Source organism: Equus quagga, chromosome 22 (genome assembly GCF_021613505.1).
Source record: "Equus quagga isolate Etosha38 chromosome 22, UCLA_HA_Equagga_1.0, whole genome shotgun sequence".
NCBI lineage: Eukaryota > Metazoa > Chordata > Mammalia > Perissodactyla > Equidae > Equus > Equus quagga.
The window spans coordinates 37,017,988-37,038,309 of NC_060288.1; the positions used below are offsets into that span (position 1 = coordinate 37,017,988).

At 48.8% G+C, this 20,322-nt stretch overlaps 1 protein-coding gene across 6 annotated transcripts in view; it reads right to left on the reverse strand.

Annotated features, from left to right (window-relative positions):
• ARHGEF10 (Rho guanine nucleotide exchange factor 10) overlaps nucleotides 1-20,322 on the reverse strand; it is a 130,592-nt gene that overhangs the window by 64,175 nt on the left and 46,095 nt on the right. For 5 of the 6 annotated variants that reach the window (XM_046648440.1, XM_046648442.1, XM_046648443.1 and 2 more), the window contains 7 exons: nucleotides 17,622-17,785; nucleotides 15,159-15,275; nucleotides 12,136-12,250; nucleotides 8,934-9,040; nucleotides 4,247-4,324; nucleotides 3,799-3,978; nucleotides 1,782-1,898 (listed from right to left, as the gene is read on the reverse strand). In XM_046648440.1, coding sequence (XP_046504396.1) covers nucleotides 1,782-1,898; nucleotides 3,799-3,978; nucleotides 4,247-4,324; nucleotides 8,934-9,040; nucleotides 12,136-12,250; nucleotides 15,159-15,275; nucleotides 17,622-17,785 — 878 coding nt within the window. The remainder of the gene's footprint in view (nucleotides 1-1,781; nucleotides 1,899-3,798; nucleotides 3,979-4,246; nucleotides 4,325-8,933; nucleotides 9,041-12,135; nucleotides 12,251-15,158; nucleotides 15,276-17,621; nucleotides 17,786-20,322) is intronic. The other variant, XM_046648444.1, reaches the window with a different exon arrangement.

The window sequence follows — 20,322 nt, forward strand, 5'->3', positions numbered from 1 at the left end:
CTGCCTCAGACACTGTCTACACCTGACAGAGCCTCAAACACACACTTCCATCGTCTGCATTACAGGCTGTGGCGGCTCGTTTCTGAACTGGAACCTGCGATCTGGTTTTCACTCGATGCTTTAAGAGCCGCCTCTGAGCGCCAGGCAGTGATGAACTGACTTCACTCATGAATTGATTCCCTTTATGAATTGATTTCAGTCCTCAAAGGACTGAGTGAGTGTCTAAGATTCTACAACCACACGAAAATGCAGTTACTACAAAAAGAAATCCCCAGGATCCCAAACGGGAGTTGCACAGCCCTTAAAGGCAGCAGACCCTGTGCATGTGGGGCCAATGCTCTGTGGGGTCCTTGCTCGTCTTGTGAGGGGTAAACCTCTGCATGTGGAGGACTCAGGGGGCGGGGTGTTCTGGCCGAGGGGCCACCAGGAGGGGCTGCCAGGAGGGGCTATGGCAGAAGGAAGTCCCAGGGCCCCAGGCTCCTGTCCCCGAGTCCCCCCGACCCCCTCTGAGCTCGGGAGATGATCTGTCAGGCGGCCATTCACAAGCCAAGCGGGGTCTCCAGCCACGGGAGCTGCGTGGTGGGGACACAGAGCACAGGCTAGCCCAGCGCGGAGGCGACGCAGCTGCCCTGAGGCCCAGGCCCTGGGGGGGGCCACGGGACGGGACAGGTCTCTCTTCCCATGGGGCCTGGCAGGTGGTGAGCTGGCGAGTGGGGCTGTGGTCGCCCCCTCTACTATTTTCATCTCTCATACTGTCAGCATCAGTGAGACCATAACAGACTCCTCACAAGAAACAAATTTAAAGATGGCTCCGTGTTTTCTTTCCCCCAAAAAAAGAAATGCTGTGACATCCAAGGGCCACAGAGTCCCAATCTCCCCCAATGGAGGGATCACTGAGTCACTCAGCAAACCGTGATCCCACCTACGTGTTCGTGCAGTAGCGTGAACCACTGTATTAATGAGAACGGGGCAGGGGGAGAAACACTTCAGCTTAAATAAAGCCTTATCCTCGGCAGGAACGTGTCCCTCTGCGCACTCACTGTGGGAGGTGGGAGCATCCAAGAATGCTACAGCTCAAGGAGCAGAAACACACTCTGGTCTGAAGTTTTCTAAAGCAAACTGAGCCTCATCAAATAAGACTCTGGGCTCCGTCGAGGGCCACAGGGTTGGAAAGGGAATTTTAATTTGGTTCAAACTGCAGCCAGCTCTCCTGTCATGTTCATGTCACAACTGCTGACAGGCAGCTGCTGACTAGGGATGCCCTGGCCCTGATTAAACACCACAGGGCAGCATCCGTTAGGGGAACTCTCCACAACTTCAGAGCAGACCTTGCTGAGGAGGGTGGGCAGCCCCTCGGCCTGACGTCGTCCCCCGTGGGCCTCACCCTCGGGGGGTCTGCTTACTGCTCTGCCTCACAGAGGGCTCCTTCCAGGCAGATTCCACAGCCTCTGTTCCTGTCGTTCCTAAGATTACGCTGCAGGACAGGAGGCAGAGGCAAGCTTCTTCGGGATCTGATCTGTCTATCTATCCATCTCGCGACACGCTTTTAAGGATGCGCAAATAAAGGTTATTGTCAAAAAGGTATGTTATAGGTAAAAGTTCATCTCTATTTCCAGTATTAAGCCAATACCGAGAGCACTCCTGGTACCAAAATCTCTTTAATAAATAACACTAGACATTTAGAGGCAAGGTCGGGCAAAACTTCACTAGGAAGTATTTTGACACGGAACCTGTTATCAGAGGGTATTGAAACCCCACACGAAAAAGAACACAGTACTTACCTTTAAAAAGTCGAGAAAAGCCGGCTTGGTTGCGCACGTCTTCTTGAGGATCGCCACAGCTGTGCTGAAATTATTCACGTACTCACTGTACGCGTCCAGCACCATGGATTTGGAGAACTGAAACACAGGAGGAGACGGAGGAACAGAAATAATGCCGAATCCAGCGCTCCCTCGGCCCGGTGCAGGAGAAGACGTGACCCCGCCCTAACAGCCGCCCGCTCACGGCCACGCTTCAGGGGAGGACTCCGCGATGACTGTCTGAGATTTTGTCCTCTTTAACAAGCTTGTTAGGAATTGGCTAAGTGGCTGGTGGTTTCATGCTGCTGACCCCAGGCCACTTCTAGGCATCCTGTTCAAAAGCGTGGCAGCCTGGTTTCAGTTAAGGAATGTTCCTGACCCAGACGTGCAACGATGACGATTACAGACAAGCTTCCCCCAAACCCTGTCACCCTCACCTCCTGCGGATTCCACCTACAGGAAGGAATGTCATGCAGCCTGGTGTACGGAGGACGAGGAGCTCCCAATACTATGATGAGGAGGCCCCAGGACCCTTACAAGGAGGCCCTGGACCCTGTAAGGGGAACTCGGCACCCTGCGAGGAGGCCAGACAACCTGATGAGGAGGCCCCGGCACCCTGACAGGTGGGCGCTAACTATTCCTTGGAACTGAGGCAGGGCGGGAGGGGAGAAAACCGAGCTGGCCCTGCTTCTGCAGGCTGAGGGGCAGTGCCATGGACGGTCACTGTCCTCTCGTCCTAGAAACACAGAGGTTTCGAGAGGCAGGAACGTCCGCCTCACCCTGTGACCCTTCTCAGATTCCACACACTCTCGAGGAGGAACGGCCACGTCCATGCGTAGCCATCAGGAGTGACTACCATTTCTAGAAGGGACGCTGTCATCCAAATTATATTAAAAAGATTTTTTTCTTGCATTTAGAAAAATGTTCCCAAGGAAATATTTAAGAAGAGAGTCAGAGTAAAAAAGCTGATGCTAACATATAAAATAACCAGAAAATGCAATAACAAAGTAAACATCCAGTATTTCTTTTCCATTTTTCATACAGATCCCTGAAGGGGATTAAAAAATATTTCAGTAAGAATTTTGTTTCTTTACTATGTTCAAAGCTGCCAGTAATTTTTATACTTCATCAAGCACGCATACAAATTACACAGGAGAAAGGAAAAGCCTGCTTCTATCATCAGGACAGCATTTGTTCAAGTACACGAACACAGAAAACTTTCAAGCTTCCATCTCCTTGACAGCATTAGTGTCAAACCAATTAGAGAATCCATTCTGTTTTATCCATCATCTTCATGTGGACAGACACTAACCAATATACGATACGTCTAACTCATGAAGGGACCAGAGATAGAATGACTCAAACTGCCGGATGCAGAAACAGCGCCGCTGGTCTCCAGGCAGCTGACGGGTCCCCCCGCGGGGAAACGGGAACGTGGTGGCTGCCCCCAGCTGCTCCCCAGGCATCCTGTGCCCCATAGAGGGACTGAGACTGTCTACACAACAAAACTCCAGGTCAAAGAGCACCAGGCTGAGGAAAAGACAGCTATCTTCCCCCCGCTGTTTTCCATTGTTCCCAGGCAGGGGATCAGGAAGAGAGAGGCCCACGCTGGGGGCGTGAACGAATGTTGGAGGCATAAAGGGACAACCTCACGACAGCCCTAAACACGCAGAGCACTGGCTCTGCCACGAAAAGCATCATCAGGTTGCCTGTGATGCATCGAGGTGCCACACAGTGCACGCTAGGGAACGTTCCAGACACATCCTCCCCCCGAGCCTCTGAACGTTTCTTTCTCCTTCCTGGATGTCAACCTGATCCTCTCCCCCTCCCCCGTGCACACCCTTTGAGCAGAGCACTCTGACTTCAGACTGGCCCTAAAGAGCACGCTCCTGCTGGCCGTCCCAGGAAGCTGCGCGGCTCGTGGCCAAGACACCGACACCCACAGGGAGAGATCCCAAGCAGGGCAGAGGGGCCTGGAGCGCACGAGAGCTCTGCTCACCGAGGCCACGAAGACGTCTCCGATGGTCTCCACGGCGTCCCACTCGGCCACGCGGCTGGCCAGCGCGATCTGGAACAGGCAGTGGCACTGCAGGACCTCTTTGATACGGTAGAACACCATCTTCAGCTTCCTCTCGCTCAGGATCTTCGGCTCCATCTCCGACAGCGGCTTCTCATATTGCTGAGAAAGAAAGAAAGATGCCACAGACCCTTCGAAGGGCAGAGAGAGGAGGATGGAGCCATTCACTGCTGTAACTTATGTTCATGTCAGAACAGATCATGTGACTTTTGACGTCAATAGACAGACACAAGACAAACGCTTCTGAGAGTTTTGCAAATTTGAGTATTTTAGGGTTCATATATATATAAACATATATATGCAACAAAAACACAATACGTAAAAATGTTAATAAGATCTGTGTGAATTCTGTAACATGACATTCAGGTACCTCCAAAATCCTTTTAAGAGCATCTACATAGTTCTTTTCACTGTCGACAACGGAACCCAGGATGTATCTTCTTACGACCTGTGAGGAATTTGCAAACACACTGGTAGGAAATTGCTTCAGAAAACGTAACAGACAAATTTTACTTCTATGTTGAGCTTGGTCAAGAGATTTCTTTGTTTTTTGTTTTCAAAATAATAGGTAAATGAAACCTCCAAAGGCCTCAAAATAGTTTAAATGGTGTGTTAACTACAGGCACAAAACATACTTCTCCCATTGCTACATTACATTATTTACATTTTTTAAACCTCAAATTATAGACTATAACTACAGCAGGATAAGTCAAACTACAGCACTAATAACAAACCCATTCACTGATGGAACGATAGTGAACTGAACTAACCGATTGTGTCTGATGAGCCCAACGCCGAGTTACATGGTATTTCGTGTATAAATTAGTGCTGAAAACACAGTTCCAACAAAGAATGCTATTAGCAACGCTTATCTAATAAAACCACTATTCCAAAGTTACGGAAGAGGAAAAGGCCTTCCGAAGGTGGAAGAAGAGAATTTTCTTCACGATTCAAACATACACCTATGAGGCTAAGAACACAGGGAGTAAACCACGGTCGGCATTTGGAGTGCAAACCCCTCAACCATCTGAGTTATTCGTATTTCAACACTGACCTCATTTTTTGTTTTGTTTCTCATTACAGAAGCACACGCAGGGACGAGTTTCTGGTCGTAAGACGCCTGTTAAAGGCCAATGACCACACTTTGCACTTTCATCAAGGAACCTAACCACATTTGCAAGTTATTTTTGCCAAAAAATGGAAAATAGAGCACAAACTTACAGTAGAGTTGATTCTGAACCACACACACACACACACACACACACACACACACACGGAACAGGTCCGGGCACCCCCCCCCCCCCCCGCCCCCCCGCGCTGAGGGAACCGTTGTTACAGAAGCGGCAGTGCCACCTAGCGGTAAACACAGTGTTTGCCACAAAGGAAATTCCTCCAGTTAAGAACATTAGAGAGCAACTAAAATTTACAAAACACTATTGACAAGGGAGTGACTCTTTTCTTTACAAAAAGGACTATTTAATTTACAAAATTAAGACAAAATCAATCAACCCTTCTAGAACACTTGTCGAAGTGATATGTTTTAAAAAAGCACAGATGTGTCTGGGATTAAAAGACAAGCACAGAAGCTTGAACCCAGGGCCCCTCACCTGGAGCCCAGGACTCTGCATCCCTCTCTGGGGCACCTCACTGTGAGCCCTGCGTCCCCTGGTGATTGACGGGCACAGCTGAGCACAGACCCTCCACTCTAGAATGAGGGGGAGACCGGAACTGCAGAGGGTCAAATCCAGGCCGTCCTTTTTCCAAAGCTGAGATTCCCAGACACTTCCTCACATCTCCTGAGTCAGAATATTTGGGTCAAATCTAGGAATTATCTATATTTTTCAAAGTCTGGAGATGGTACTATTGTATCAGGGCAAAGGAGCTGGAATTGGTAAAAGACAGTTTAAAAATACAGTACGAAAATAAAACCAAAAAGTATCCCAGGTTTCCCAGCTCCTGCAGATCAGGTCAGACCCTCAAGGAGTCAAATTCAACATACGGGACTGGCGCACAAAGTGGGGATGGGAGGGGCGAGGTTCCCAGTCCTCTCTTCCTGGGAACCCCAGCGCCAAGGCTGCGAGGAGAAGTCAGCCCTGAAATGAGCTTGTCTGCAAAGCCATGTAAACCGGCCAGGAGAGGAGCCCCAGGAGGCAGTGATCAGCACAAAGGTCGAGACTGCTGCAGGAAGTCAGGCGAGAGGGCGGCGGCTTTCCCTGCACCTGGACCAGGGAGGCTGGAGGGCGGCTTTCCCTACACCTGGACCAGGGAGGCTGGAGGGCGGTTTTCCCTACACCTGGACAGGGAGGCTGGAGGGCATCAGCAGGCCGACCCGGGCATGGCCTCAGTAGAGTGAGGGCCAGGGTGCTCTGTCCTTTAGCATCAATGGCACATTTCTAGTCAACAACAACCCATGAAATCAAAGAGGGCTTTCTATTATTTTTCTCCCAAACAGAGCATGGAAAGAATGCCTGACGTGCTGCATTTGTTGTTACAGTGTGTTACCTTATTTCAATTTTGGAAGAGAAAAAATTAAAGAGCATTAACACCCCTGGTTTGACCTTTCAAGAGAGAACTCCCATGGAGAACACACAGCTGCCAGGTGGAAAACTAATCTATGTGAATCAAGACCATAAGAAAGCAAGCCGGGTGGAAACACACGACCCAGCTATGGTGCACTCAGTGCTGACTGTGCCATGTGGGACGCCACAGGGCCCTCCACTGCATCGCTCACTGGATCTTCACTGTCACAACATAAGCAGGACAGAGGCAGGGAGGAATAATCCATTCAGAGAAGGAAAGTTGGGCTAAAAGAAATAACTAACTAACTGAACCCAAGGCCCCTAGCAAAGGGAGGACCTGGGGCTCCTGGGACCTGCCGGCTACCTTTCTTTTCTTTGTTTTTTTTTTGAGGAAGATTAGCCCTGAGCTAAAATCTGCCACCAAGTCTCCTCTTTTTGCTGAGGAAGACTGGCCCTGAGCTTACATCCAGGCCCATCTTCCTCTACTTTATATGTGGGACGCCTGCCACAGCATGGCTTGCCAAGAGGTGTGATGTCCACACTCGGGATCTGAACCGGCGAACCCTGGGCCCCCAAAGTGGAACATGCGAACTTAATCGCTGCACCACTGGGCCGGCCCCCCGCCTTTCTGAAGAGCTCTTTCCACACCACGACCCCTCACTGTCACCACCCCAGCTCTGAGTGGCCAGAACAGACTGGCAGGTGTGTGCATCTGTTAAGACCTTCCAGGCTCCAGACACCTGACCACTCTTGTCCCTAACAGACCCTTGAAGCCCCCACTCACCGCCCTGCGCGGCCAGCCTGCCTGCCGCCCACACAAGCGCCCGGTCCTTGGCGCGCTGCCCTCCTGCTACGCCCACCGCATCTCATCTGCACTTGCCACGTGGCCCGGAAGTACTCTGTTTCACACCCCTACCACGACCCCAGGTCATCAGAGAAGAGGATCCACATCCCAAGCACAAGCACAGAGACCCTGTAAGAAGTCAGAGCCCCAAACAGCAAAAGAACGGGCCATGGAGCTACCCTAGTAACGTCAAGAGTGTTTTCAAGCCATCCATACCCCTTTTCAAACTCCTGAGGCTAAAGTGAGGTGGGTGAGCCATAAACTCAGGCGGCAAGCAGGGGGGGAGCAGGCAGACAGCGCCAGCTTCTTCGTCTCTGAGAAAACTGTCACTAGCCCTTCTGCCCAGCATCGCAGCCCACATTACCCCAGGGAGCACAGCGAGGGCTGAGAACTCGAGCTCTGGACCAGAGATTTAGATCAGAAATTGGGCCCTACCTGCCCACCTGCATGATGCCATCCTGATGTTAACCTCCTCAGTGCCTCTGTGTCCTCCTCTGTGACACGTATGCGGACATGGAGGGGATTCACGAGGGTTCAATGAGAGGAAGCGTGCTGAGCACTCAGCCCGGGGCTGGCACAGGACGTAGACCGACAGGTGGTTATTACACCTGTCTGCCACCACGTCTCACGTGCAGACTCTCCCTCTCACTCCCCGACACGCTAGCAAACCCAATCCCTCCCTCCTTCTCTGCTTTTCTCTCACTAATTTCAACCCTGCCCTCTGGGTTCCCTCTTCAACTCAAATGAAGGGTAAGCTTCCTAGTCCAGCCTGACTGATTATCAACAGCATCTTTTCAACTTAGCTCTTCATCTTTTTAAAACTCTGAGCTTACCAATAAGTGTTTTTATGTTGATTTTCCTTTACTGATCTATTCCATATGTATGTATGCATGTTGTATGCATGTGTGTGCGTGCACCTATCTACATCGATCATCTACCTACATCATCTATCATCCATCCATCATCCATCTACACCGTTCATCTACATCTCTCTCTATCTATTCATATGTCTATCATCTATCTGTCTTTCATCCATCTACCTATCTACCTACCTATCTATCTCAGTCTCCACGATTTGCATCCTGCTGCCCATGTGGGAAAGAACTCAGACCCCACCCAACGAGCTTACCCCTCCCCTGAAGGCCCCAAACTCTGTAGTGTGCTCTTGTTCCTGAATTTTCTTTTCTTTTTACCCAAAGATAACCTAATGGAAACTACTGAATTTTCTTCCCTCTGCTACCTATTTTCAGAGATTAAGAAATTCATTCATATTAAGATAATTTCCTTAGTTGTTGGAAATCTCTATTTAATCCGAGTCACGCATTTTTCATACACCCCCCACTCACTGCCTCTTTGTAAAGACGTCCGTCAATAGGAATCAGTATAAGTAACTTTCACAGAGAATGTAAGTTCCACACATTTCTCACACTTTCTCTGGGGGTGATACTCAAACTATTTAAGGACCGGACTGCCCAAGCCCCGGCCACAGCTGCTGACCAGGCCCCCAAGGCCCCTGCTGTGCCCGATGCTGACCTCTCATCGCTGGACCAGGAGAGGCCATGGGAGGGGCCTGCGTGGATGGAGGGGCTGGGAGTGTGGGACAGCACGTGTTCACCGGCATGTAAACATCCAAACGTTTTAACAGCCAGCACGGCTACACCGGGAAACAGTGCCCGCCAGCCCTGACGGCCTACCTGCTGCTGAGATAAACCTTCAGGCATGGGGGTCAAGACGGCTTCCGGGTGCCTGCAGTCCACATCAATGAACACGTTCTGCTCTTCTTCCAGGCCAGATCTGTGATCTTAAAGAAAGTCAGAAGGCACCAGTTTGACATCGAAATGATATATTCAAAACATTACAGCACAATGAAACAAGCTCTCAAATCCATGTTTGGGGAGACGTTTCAATTTTCCATGTTTACTTTCCACCCAGCGACGATTCAATTGAAATTTTAACAAACCCAAGAAAATATCCTTCCCGTGAGCGGAGTATCTGTCGATACTTGAAATTTTCAATACTTGAAGTTTAACTTCAAAAGGCAGAGGTGTCATTTGAATACCTAGATGGTAAAGCAGAAATAACTACTCCAGTTTCTTAACCTACAAAATCTCACAATCAGAAACAGACAAGGCGGCTGAAAAGCAACACAGTAAATCGACGAACATTAAGGGGACCACGTACTTCTCGTCTCTCTGTCCGCCTCTCTCACTGGAAATCTGAACAAGCACAGCGTCCCCAAGTCAGAAAGTTTAGACCAAAACTAAATTCAGGTTTAAAAATTTAGATGCAGCTAAATAAATTTAAAAATCCACAAAACATCTGGAAACCAGAAAAGCACAGGAAGTTTTAGGAAACGGGAGCCTGGAGATGATGTAAGCCAGGACCCAAAGCCCTGGCTGCACCGAAAAGGCATCTGAGGGGCTTTAAAAACTGAGCGGTGTCTACACGCCTATCAGAGCGGCCAAAATCCGCAACACTGACAACAGCAGATGCTGGCGGGCAGGGGGGCAACAGCAACTCTCACTCATGGCTGGTGGGGATGCAGAAGGGTGCAGCCACTTTGGAGACAGTTTGGCAGTTTCTTATAAAACTAAACGTCCTCTTACCATCCAATCCACCAATCGCACCCCTCGGTATTTACTTGGTGTTTATTTCAAAGGAGCTGAAAACTCACATCCACACAAAACCCTGCACGCAGATGTTTACAGCAGTTTTAGCAACCCGGGCGTCCTTCAGTAGGTGGATGGATAAACAAACTGTGGTCCAGCCCAGACAGTGGAATGTTAGTCAGCGCTAAAAAGAAATGAGCTACCAAGCCATGAAGACATGGAGGAACCTTAAATGCATACGACTGAGTGAAGGCAGCCAGTCTGAAAAGGCCACACACTGTGTGATTCCAACTATGTGACATTCTGGAAAAGGCAAAACTATGGAGATGGTAAAAAGATCAGTGTTGCCAGGGGTTGAGGATAAAAAGGGATGAACAGGTGGAACACAGAGGATTTTTAGGGCAGTGAAAGTATGTGATACCGAATGTCATCATCTATTTGTCCAAACCCGCAGAATGTACAACACGGAGAGTGAACCTAGCGTAAACCTCCGGGTGAGGACGTGTCAGTGCAGGTTCATCAGTTGTGACAGATGCACCATCTGGTGGGGATGTTGCTAAAGGGGGAAGGTGTGCGTGTGTGGGGCAGTGAGTATATGGGAAAACTGTAGCTTCTCCTCAATTTTGTCATGAACTAAAACTTCTCTTAAAAATAAAGTTTTCTAAAAAAACAAAACGGAACCATCCACACCCCTCCCTGGGAGACTCACTGCTTGGTCCGAGGGGTGGGGAGCCTGGGCTCACGGTGCTTTTTAAAAGCTCCCAGTTCATTCTTTGATACCTCCAAGGCCACGAAACACTAATTTAGTCCGGTCTTACTGCTTAGGAAACTAAGGTCAGAGGGCTTGGGGACACACCCAAGAAACTGCTGCACCCCCCAACTGATCCCCCAGAGGCCTCCTCCTCTAACCCAGAGACAAATCATCTTAGATCCTCCTCTCGCTCTGGCCTCCGTCGGGGCTTCCAACCTGCCCCATGGGCCGGGTCCTGGGGGCCTCGTCAGCCTGCAGATCGGGGTCACAGGTCTGCAATGGGGCCCAAGTCAGCATTTCCGACCAGCTCCTAGGGCCCCAACCCCAGCCTCTGCCCCTCTCAGAATCTGCCCGAGCTTTAGGGGACAGGATGCATGGCCTCCCATGCATGCGTTCCTGCTCTGGGGGCCCCGGCATGCCGCCAGCACCTCATCACGGCACGCGTTTTTTTAGAACTCACATATCCACCTCCTTCACCAAGTTAGCCGCTTGGGGATCCTGACAAGCTTTCCTCTGTCTTGTTTTGAGAGGTTGAAGACTTCATTAGGACTAAAATTTCTTAAAATGGTCTAGCTAGTTTTAACTCCCATTACATATAGTCTTCCTAGGCCATTCCTTGAGGAAACACATGATTTTAAAGCCATTTACAAGTACAGTGATTAGCAAATGCTCCACTCTACCGAGCACTGGGTTTGCACATTAGACAGACAGCAAAGAAATGGGTTCTTAAAAGAACCAAGTCAGAGTCACGGTCCCCACGCTTTCCAGCACCCTCTAAAACTAGCTACTCTGTAACAAATCAGTGCACAGAGACGTTCTCAGAGGTCAAACCATCCTTGGTTTATACCTTGTTGCCAACTTGGAACACGCCCAGACACCATCTGTCTTTTTGACATACAGACCGCACAGGCTACTGCCCTCTTAGATTTTTCAGAAACCTTGAAAATTCTGGAATCACCCCAAATCTTCCCGCTCCAGCAAAAAGGTTCCTGCTCAGAACATCACCTTCTTAGCCTAAGACTTTGGTTCTCACAGGACAGCAAACAGACCTATGAGAGCTAGGGCGCTGTCAACACGTCATCCATGTCGTCCCCTGTCATGTTTTATTATGAAGAAACTTGCTGAGAACCCAGACTGACTGAGGTCCCGGGATTCCTGAGGGCATTTCAGGAGGGAGCACAGAGGATGATGCCCACCTTGGGACGGCAGGAGGGGCACCCGCAGAGAGGAGACAAGAGAAGGGAAGTCCAGCCCCTATGAGAATGCACCTAGTTTTCTGCTGCTTGTTGCACACGCCCCTCGACAGGCTGCCAACCAGCCCACAGTCGTGTGTGCCCTCAGCCTCAGGCAGCCAACCCTCCCCGCGTGGGTGGGGGTACCGAGCCAGAGGGCCAGGTCCAACCCCAGCAATGGAGCCGAGGATGCTCTGTGGAGGGTGTGCGAGAGCTGCTCCGGCTGCACCGTGCGCCACAATGTGCTCTGTGACAGGAGGACCCACAAAGCTGGGTCACCCACATGCCACTCGGGGCCACGGACCTTGAGAAATGAAAGACTTGGTCCTGATGAAGGAGCGGCCTCTCTTCACGGCGGCTTTCGTCTTCTCAAGCCCGTCTTTCGTGCCCTCCTTTGCAGCCTTCACGAGCTTTTGCATCTGTAAAAAAAACAAGGAGAATGTGAGAAGTGGAGCAGGTGGATAAAAATCTACTTTTTGCTTTTAATTATTTTAAAAGAATACTGTCAAGTAGTTTGGCCTCGAAACATGGTCTGAAATTGGCTTTTTGACCTGGGAGAGCTCTCGTGGTTGCTGTGAGCCTGTCTGCGGTTTGGAGCTGTTTGGTTTTGGTTTTGGTGGTTAAAACAAAAAGCAAGAACAAACTTTAAAAGTAGAGCCCTTCCCTGACGCAGGTAAAAAGTTTCCTGCTACGTTCAAAAGCCAGCCCTTACTTTTATTCTAGCCACTGACAGACGCGAAGAGCTCTGTGGAGTCGCAGGTGCAGAAACGAGGCCCACAGACGTTTGACAACCGCCCCGGTTCCCAGACATCACGAGACACAGCAGAGCCACTCACCGGAGACACCAGGCACTCCCCACGGGCCATCCTCAGCGCCCGGGTGCAATCCAGCGTCACACGGACCCTGCCCACAACGCGGGCCGCTCGTGCTCACTCGAATGGCAAGACGGAGTTAGGTGAGTGGACAGACCGACGGCCAGTATGAGGAATCAGCCAGCCTCCACTCCTCCACAGAGATGGAGAGTCAGAAACACCACTTCCCCATGGAGAGGAGTTTAGTGACTGGTTCCCTCATGCCAGAGTCCTGATGTAACACATACGCCGGCCGTGAGCGCTCACGAGCTTCCGGGAACACTCTCGCACTTCATTCACATTTCTAATTCTTTAAAAATCTAACACCTGAGTACCGGCCATTGGACACCAAGGGAGTCTTCTTTAGAGAAAACCCAGAGGGTCTCTACAGAGAAGGCACGAGCCTTCCAAAGTGACCTGTCTACACTGCTTGCTGCCCTCGTCCTCCTGGAAATCCTCCTGACAGAGGAGAGGTTTCGGCACCGCTGTGCACACCCCTCTGCCTCCACCTCCCTCCGCGGGCCTGCTTTCTCCTGCTGGGGCACCTCGGGACCAGACCTGCAGGGACGCGCCTGGCTGTACATTTGGACAAGGCATCGCCCGGCTGAGGGGCAGCAGGGGCCGAAGCCGGGCCCGTGCTCTGCTGGCCAAGCAGTCCAGCCTGATGTGCAACAGGCTCGAAATGCGCACTCCGCCCTGGATGCTGTCGCTGTGCCCTGCGGGTTCGGGCGGTCCACTGTTCGCTCTCCATCACTCCCTTGGGGAGCATCCACACTCGAGAAGCTTCCAGGCCGACATCAGACACTTAGAATCCAGCCCTGACCATTTCTGCAAGTCCTTCATTTCCAAGTGCCTTACGGCACATCACCGAAACCACACCACGTCCTTCTCCCCGGCCAGGACCCCAACTCCGGTTCCCTCAGCCACACCACTGGTCTATTCTATCACGTCGGACACGTCAAAGCCACTCTTGGCTCCTCGGACTCCTGTCTCCCTTCAACCTAAACCGACCGCATCCTGTGGACGCACCTGCCAACACCGGCCGCCTCCCGTTCCCCACCACGGCTGCGCCTTCACGCCGCCTCGCTGGCCCTGTGCTTGGATGGCTACAAGGCGCCTCTAGCTGGTTTCCTTCCTGACACTGTCCTTCCAGATCCCACTTCCTTATCCCAGGCCTGGACCTCAGCCTCGGTCTTCAGCCTGGCCCCACTCACCTTCCCTCCAACGAGAATCAGAGAACTGAGAACAGACGGATGGAAGAGAGCTTGCGTGATCGCAAAGCCCCATCGCCACACGAGGCCATGAAGACATTGGGTTCCAGGGAGGTGGAGGGCTGCCCGAGCTCACAGTGCTGCCCAGGACACAGAAGCCAGGGCTCCTGACTCCTCCGACAGTTCTCTTTCTTACTAGAGGAAGGGAGGCTGCTTGGGCCAGCCCTGAGTTATTTTCCCATCGCATTTCTCACTGCTTACAACACGGGGCTCTCGCCCCTGCCACTCCCAGCATCTGCGCAGGTTTCGTCTGGCCTCCTTCACACATCTCCCCCGGGTGACCGAGCTCTGCATCCATCGAAAATCCCATTAGGTCCTACATCATCCATGTGGCTGGCCCGCTGCCTGCACAGGAGCCAGCCAGACGCAGAAGTGGACAAAACGACGGGGTTCCTAGGGTCTTGCTCCTGCTTTGAAAAGCCTGCAGCACAAAAATGCTCTGGGATAAAGCAGCTGACTCTCAGAGAAGACATTTCCAGGCAAACATCTATTTTCAGTTAAGCACCATTTGACACACATGAACAAATCACAGAACATCACAAGGACAAAAGATCAAATTGAAGTGAAAATTACTTGACAGTGCCCTTTTAAAACACCACTCCAAGAACCGACCACCACTGCGTTCAAATCCAGCAGTTCTCAAACCTGTTGGTCTCAGGAGCCCTTCCCACATGTAAAAATCATCAGGCACCCCAATGAGTTCTGGTTTGTCTGGGTTTTATTTATCTGTATTTACTGGATGAGGAGTTAAAGCTGAGAAAAATTTGACCCTATTTTATCAATATTCATTTAAGAATAACAAACTTCTTACATGTTATCGTAGATAACACATTTATGAAAAACTAATAATTTTTCAAAACAAACGAAAAAACGGTCGCATTGTTTTGCATTTCCCCATGTCTCTTGCGTCTGGCTCAGAGACAGCTGGAGGCTGCCCTCCGTCGGGCGTGACACCACACACGTGGCGGAGCCTCTGGACAATTCCTCCGTCCACGTGTGAGAGCAGGAGAGAGAGGAGATGGTAAATAACGTCCCAGAATTAACACGAACCCACTGAGAGCACCTGGAACCCCCAGACCACACTTTGAGAACCACTGTTCCAATAAAAACGGCCGACGTAGTTGCCGTCGTGTTTCTTTGGCAAGAACGGTCTGTTTTTGAATAAGCGCGATCGGCGTAGCTGGTGGAGAAGCGAACCACACTACCTTCAGTTCATGTTTTTGCTTTAGCTGCTGGATCTCTACTGCGCCCACCGTGTTTGCCATCAAGTCTCTCATCTTTTTCTCATAGTGCTCCTTTAAACGGCCTAGGTCATGGGAAAGCTACAGCATAAAGAGATACAGTCTTTCACAAAAGCGCTCTTTTTGGTACCTGGAGACAATCTTACACTGAAAGGACTTGGGCAGCGTCTGGTGACTGGCGATCGCACACCAAGCTCCTCCTGCAAGCGGCTCCCGGGAACCACACACCCGGGGCGCCCTAGCCCACCAACCCTCGGGAAACAAATACATGAGTAAAACATATCATCAAAGAGAGACGCGATTGCAGATGAGTCAGACTGTAGACTTTTCTGTGCCAACCAAGAGCAAGTGAATGCACAAAAAATCTGCATAAGATCATTCATTTGCATTTTGATGAGATTAAAATGATCAATATGCACAATAAGTATATAATTATTCTTTTATGTCACCAAAGCTAAATATACTTGAGTTCAAGATTGTCTTGAAGGGTGGCATAATTTGGGGATGCCCAGCAGAGATTTTTAATCATCTCCAAACTGACGTAACCTTCTCTCCAACTGGTGGAGATGGGGTGAAATCTCGTACATCCTTCTTCACACAATCACAAACATCTCAGATATGCAGACTGAGCCCACTGCTCCTCTAGTGCATGTTTCCTATGTCGACGGAGACAAGGACACTTTAAGCAATTTTTGATAAAAATTTGAGACAACCCTTCAACAACTTAGTGCTATTTTGATAGTTTTTTAAAAAAATGGCTTCTTAAAGTAGAAAACTTGGTACTTCTTGGTGCTTCTATCCTGGCCACCTGGTATTCCCATCCCGGTCCCAGGGTGTTGCCCTAGCAACGTGCAAGTGTGGGAGGAAGACGGAAATGCACGCTCCTGGCCCTCATTAATCATTCTGCACTCACGGGCCTGGGTGCGCTGGCCTGTCACTTGTCCCTTCTCCTGGCAGCGAGAGGCTGCTGAACGTCAGCCATCCTCACTGGGCACTCCAGGTGGCCTGGCTGGGAACTCAGGTCCATTCGGAGGGCAGGGAGGCAGAGCCTTTGTTCAATAATCATGCTAAGGACTTATCAGGGGTCCAACCTTGGCCCAGCCCAGTTTGTACCATAATCAACCAGGCAGACTGACATGAAATTTAAGGGTGTTTTAACCACTCTTCCAAGACACCCAGTGGACACTCCAGCTACCGAAATCAGACCCCAAGGCATTCCCTTTAAATCTCAATTTAAACCCAGAGGGTCAGGCTCGGCTGTATTGGGTCAAGTACAACTGAAGCTTCTTTTATTGGCTAAGACTCAGTTGTAACAATTCTGACGAATATTCTGGAAATTCTGGGAAAAGCGTGTCATAATATGGAGTAACTGAGCTGACCACCACAAATTGGTAGATTCTGCTTGAGTTTCATGAAACAAGTTTACAGAATATGAGAAACCTAAACAACCCATAACCTGTCAGCCGTACGTACATGGGGGCCACATCCAAGATGTACTGGGCTGGTTATTCGGTGCAGGCAGGGCAGAGTTGGTTATTTACCAATTCTGTCGTGATGGTGAGGCATCAGGTCACAGGCTGCACTGATAACAAAGTCAGAGCGGCAGCCTCCATCTGCGTGCGGCCTCCAGCTCAACCTCACAGAGAAAGTGCACAAGTACGCTGACGTGCCGCAGACGTTACTACACATCGACCTTTTAGAGCCAGCCAAAAGCCAACAACGAGAGCATACGCACAGCCAGTCACCCCTGAGAACCAGGAACCTCACCTGGATGATTCGCCCGATGAAGGGCTCCCAGGTCCTCATCTCGCAGCCACCCAATTCTACAACGCACACTTTCAACCTCTGACATTTCTCCTTGGACCCTCATCTGTGCGTTTCACGCGCGCACACACACCAACTCCCTTTCAGGAAGGATACGCGTGGGCGGCTCTGGAGCTTCTGTTCTCTACCATCATCTTACAACTTATTCTATTTTTATACCTTCCTGTTTGTGTTGAAAATGGTGACGGTCCAACCCCCCCCTTAAAGGACAGCAGGTTGTCCTGTGTCTCAGGAGGACCCAATACATCGAGTCAGCGTCCAGAGCAAGCAGGAACTGTTGTGCACAAACGGTATTGTGTGTACACAACCAAATAATTCAGAGAATAGTACTTTCTTAAAATATTCAAGATAGCAAGCTTGCTTAGGATCTTTCGAGGGATCCTGTTTATAAGAATTTAACTTCCCATCCTCCCACGATTTTACTTACTATCTGAAATATGGGATGCTTTTTCTTTTGCCAGTATCTTATGCTTTCCTCAAACCACATATCAGCATCTTAAAAAATAATTATTTGAACATCATGTGAATGAAAATTTCATTTTACAGTCCCGCTCATACGTCAGTGTAAGAACATTCTGTCTCTCAAACAGACTGGACACATACTTGCTTCTTGTGGTTGCTGCGCAAGAAGGACCTGGGGACCCCGTTCTTGCATTCCGAGTCACTCTGCTCTTCGTAACTTTCAAATTCACTTGAACTCCAGCCGTATTCCAGAGAGCTGTTTCCACCTTCATCTCCATTCTCAACATCATCATAAATCATTTCATCTGAATGCATAAACGCCAAAAGGAAATTAAAAACAGAGCATTTACTAGCTATTGTTTGGGGCGTGTTGGTCGTTCCACTGGCAGAAGCAGAGCCCAGCCTCAGGCGTGCCCTCTGGAAAGGTGTCAGGCAGACCTCCAGGATGCTGGCAGGGACGTGCAGGGTTTGACAAAGCTCTGATAAATCCCCAGCCCCATCTGTATCCTGAGGACCACTGGTCCCTAAGAATCTACCACAATTATTCCAACTAACTTTTTGGACATAGAGACTTTTCCACGAAGGAAAATTTCTCTTTAGATAAACGTATGCAATATAAACAGATTAGATGGAAAGACAGACAGACGACAGAGAGACAGAGAGATGATGGAGAGACAGACAGATAGATGATAGATTGGAGAGACAGAGAAATGATAGAGATATTCAAATACAAACACAAGTGGAACTCACTATAAACTATAAATTTTGCTTTTGTGCTAAAACTGGCCTGCTAAAACTTATGAATAATCTATTACCCTATTTAAATGGCTTCACACACATGAAGAACACATGTTTATGCCACCAAACACAATGCCAAAGGTGTAGTCCTTACAGAACTGCTGTCACTGTTGGCAGGTGGGCTACTGGTAGACTTCTGTTGGTGTTTTCATTTCTGAGGCCCCAGACCATCCCTCCTGTGTTGGGAAAGGCCTACCTGGTAGGATAAAGTACCCAAAAATGAATTTGAAACATGTTTCTACAGAAACTAGCTTTTAGTCCTCACTTTATTTTCAGCATATATTTAAATAACTACCTGGGAGCCTATTATTCATAAGCACCTGGGAGCTTTATTTACAAAGAGACCTAAATGTAGGTGCTTGTCTCCCCCAATGTAGGAACGTTGAGGGCAGGACGACTCGGGCAGCTGGGCCCAGAACAGTGCTCAGGACGTCACTGCCTCCAAAGGTATTTGTGGAATGAATAAATTAACTCTTCACCATTCATTTAAGTCTGCTGTGGATTTGAAGAACAAGCCCTTTATTAAGCTGAGAAAGTTTCCTTCTACTGTGAGTTTTCAACACCGATGGGTCACCGAATTTCATCACGTGCGTCTTAAGCACATATTGAGATGAGCATACGGTTTACGTCCATCGGTCTGTTTCCGCAGAAATGACGTTAAAAGAACCTAACGTTGCAGGATCCGTGAACTCCTGCGATAAATCTAAAGGACTCAGGTGGGCTTTCGCTCATTCATCGGGATACTGCAGGATCTCGTCTCCTAACATTTTATTTGGGATCCTTCACAGCACGCCTTTCTGGAGAAGGAGGGCTTTCGCTCATTCATCGGGATACTGCAGGATTTCGTCTCCTAACATTTTATTTGGGATCCTTCACAGCACGCCTTTCTGGAGAAGGAGGTTATAAGTTTATACTAACTCCTAAGTGGGCTGCACAGCCCGTCTCTTCCACTGTCCACTGGAACAGCGTGTACAACAGAGCGACCACGTGTGCCCAGGAAGTTTGCTGTCTCTGACAGGACGACACGGGTCCCATCGGGCTGTTTGGCAGATTAGTTAAGGAACTAATTAAATACAGTGAATCATTATAGATTTATTAATCTTTCTATTCCAGACACAGTCAACTTGTAAAGGAAATTTTAAATTTTGTCTAATTCTCTTGATATAAAGTTGTTCACAGAATCTTCTTAGGGTTTCTGTAAACCTCTACTGCAGGTGACCCTCCTGATCCACCGTCCCTCCGTCTCTCTCTAACAGCATCTTTCTTCCTGGTATTACCAGAGGAAACCTTTGCATTCTTTTTTCTCTTTCTGTATTCTCTTCAGAGAACTGCTCCTTGGTTTTGCCAATTCTTTCTCTTGTTTATTTTCTGTCTTGTCATTTTTACTCTTATCATTATTATTTACTTCCTCTCCTTTCTCTGCGTTTATTCTGCTTTTCCGTAAAACTGAGATGGATGCTGAGCTAATTATTTTTCGATCTTTTATTTAACATATGTTATGATATCTATAAATCTTTCTTATTTTAAATCTATCCTGTAAGTTTTTATGTAATATTTTATTATTCAAGCCAGAATATTTTCTAATTTCCGTTCTGTTTTCATCCTTGGCCATGAATTAGGCAGTAGCGCTATTTTTAATTTTCAAATGTTTGTGTTAATTCTTCACCGATTTTATTGGGTTTTTTAAATCAAGAAATGAGGCCTAAATACCAATTCTTTGGCGTGAGTTAATATTTGCTTTGAGGAATACTACTCCATGTGTTTTAAAAAAATGTGCTTTCTGAAACTCTTAGCTTCAGGGTTCTATATATGTCCTTTAGGGTCATCATATAACGTGCTTCTATAGTCTATGAATTTTGTATTCAGGATCCCTAACAGTGGAGAGAGCTTCCTTAAAATCTTCCGCTCCAATTACACCTTTAACTATTCCTGATTTTATCTCAGTCATAATTTGCTTTACGTGTTCTGAGGCTACGTTGTTAGATCCATGCAAGTTTAGAACTGTTATCACTCTCTCTCTCGTGAAGGACTTTACACCTAGTCA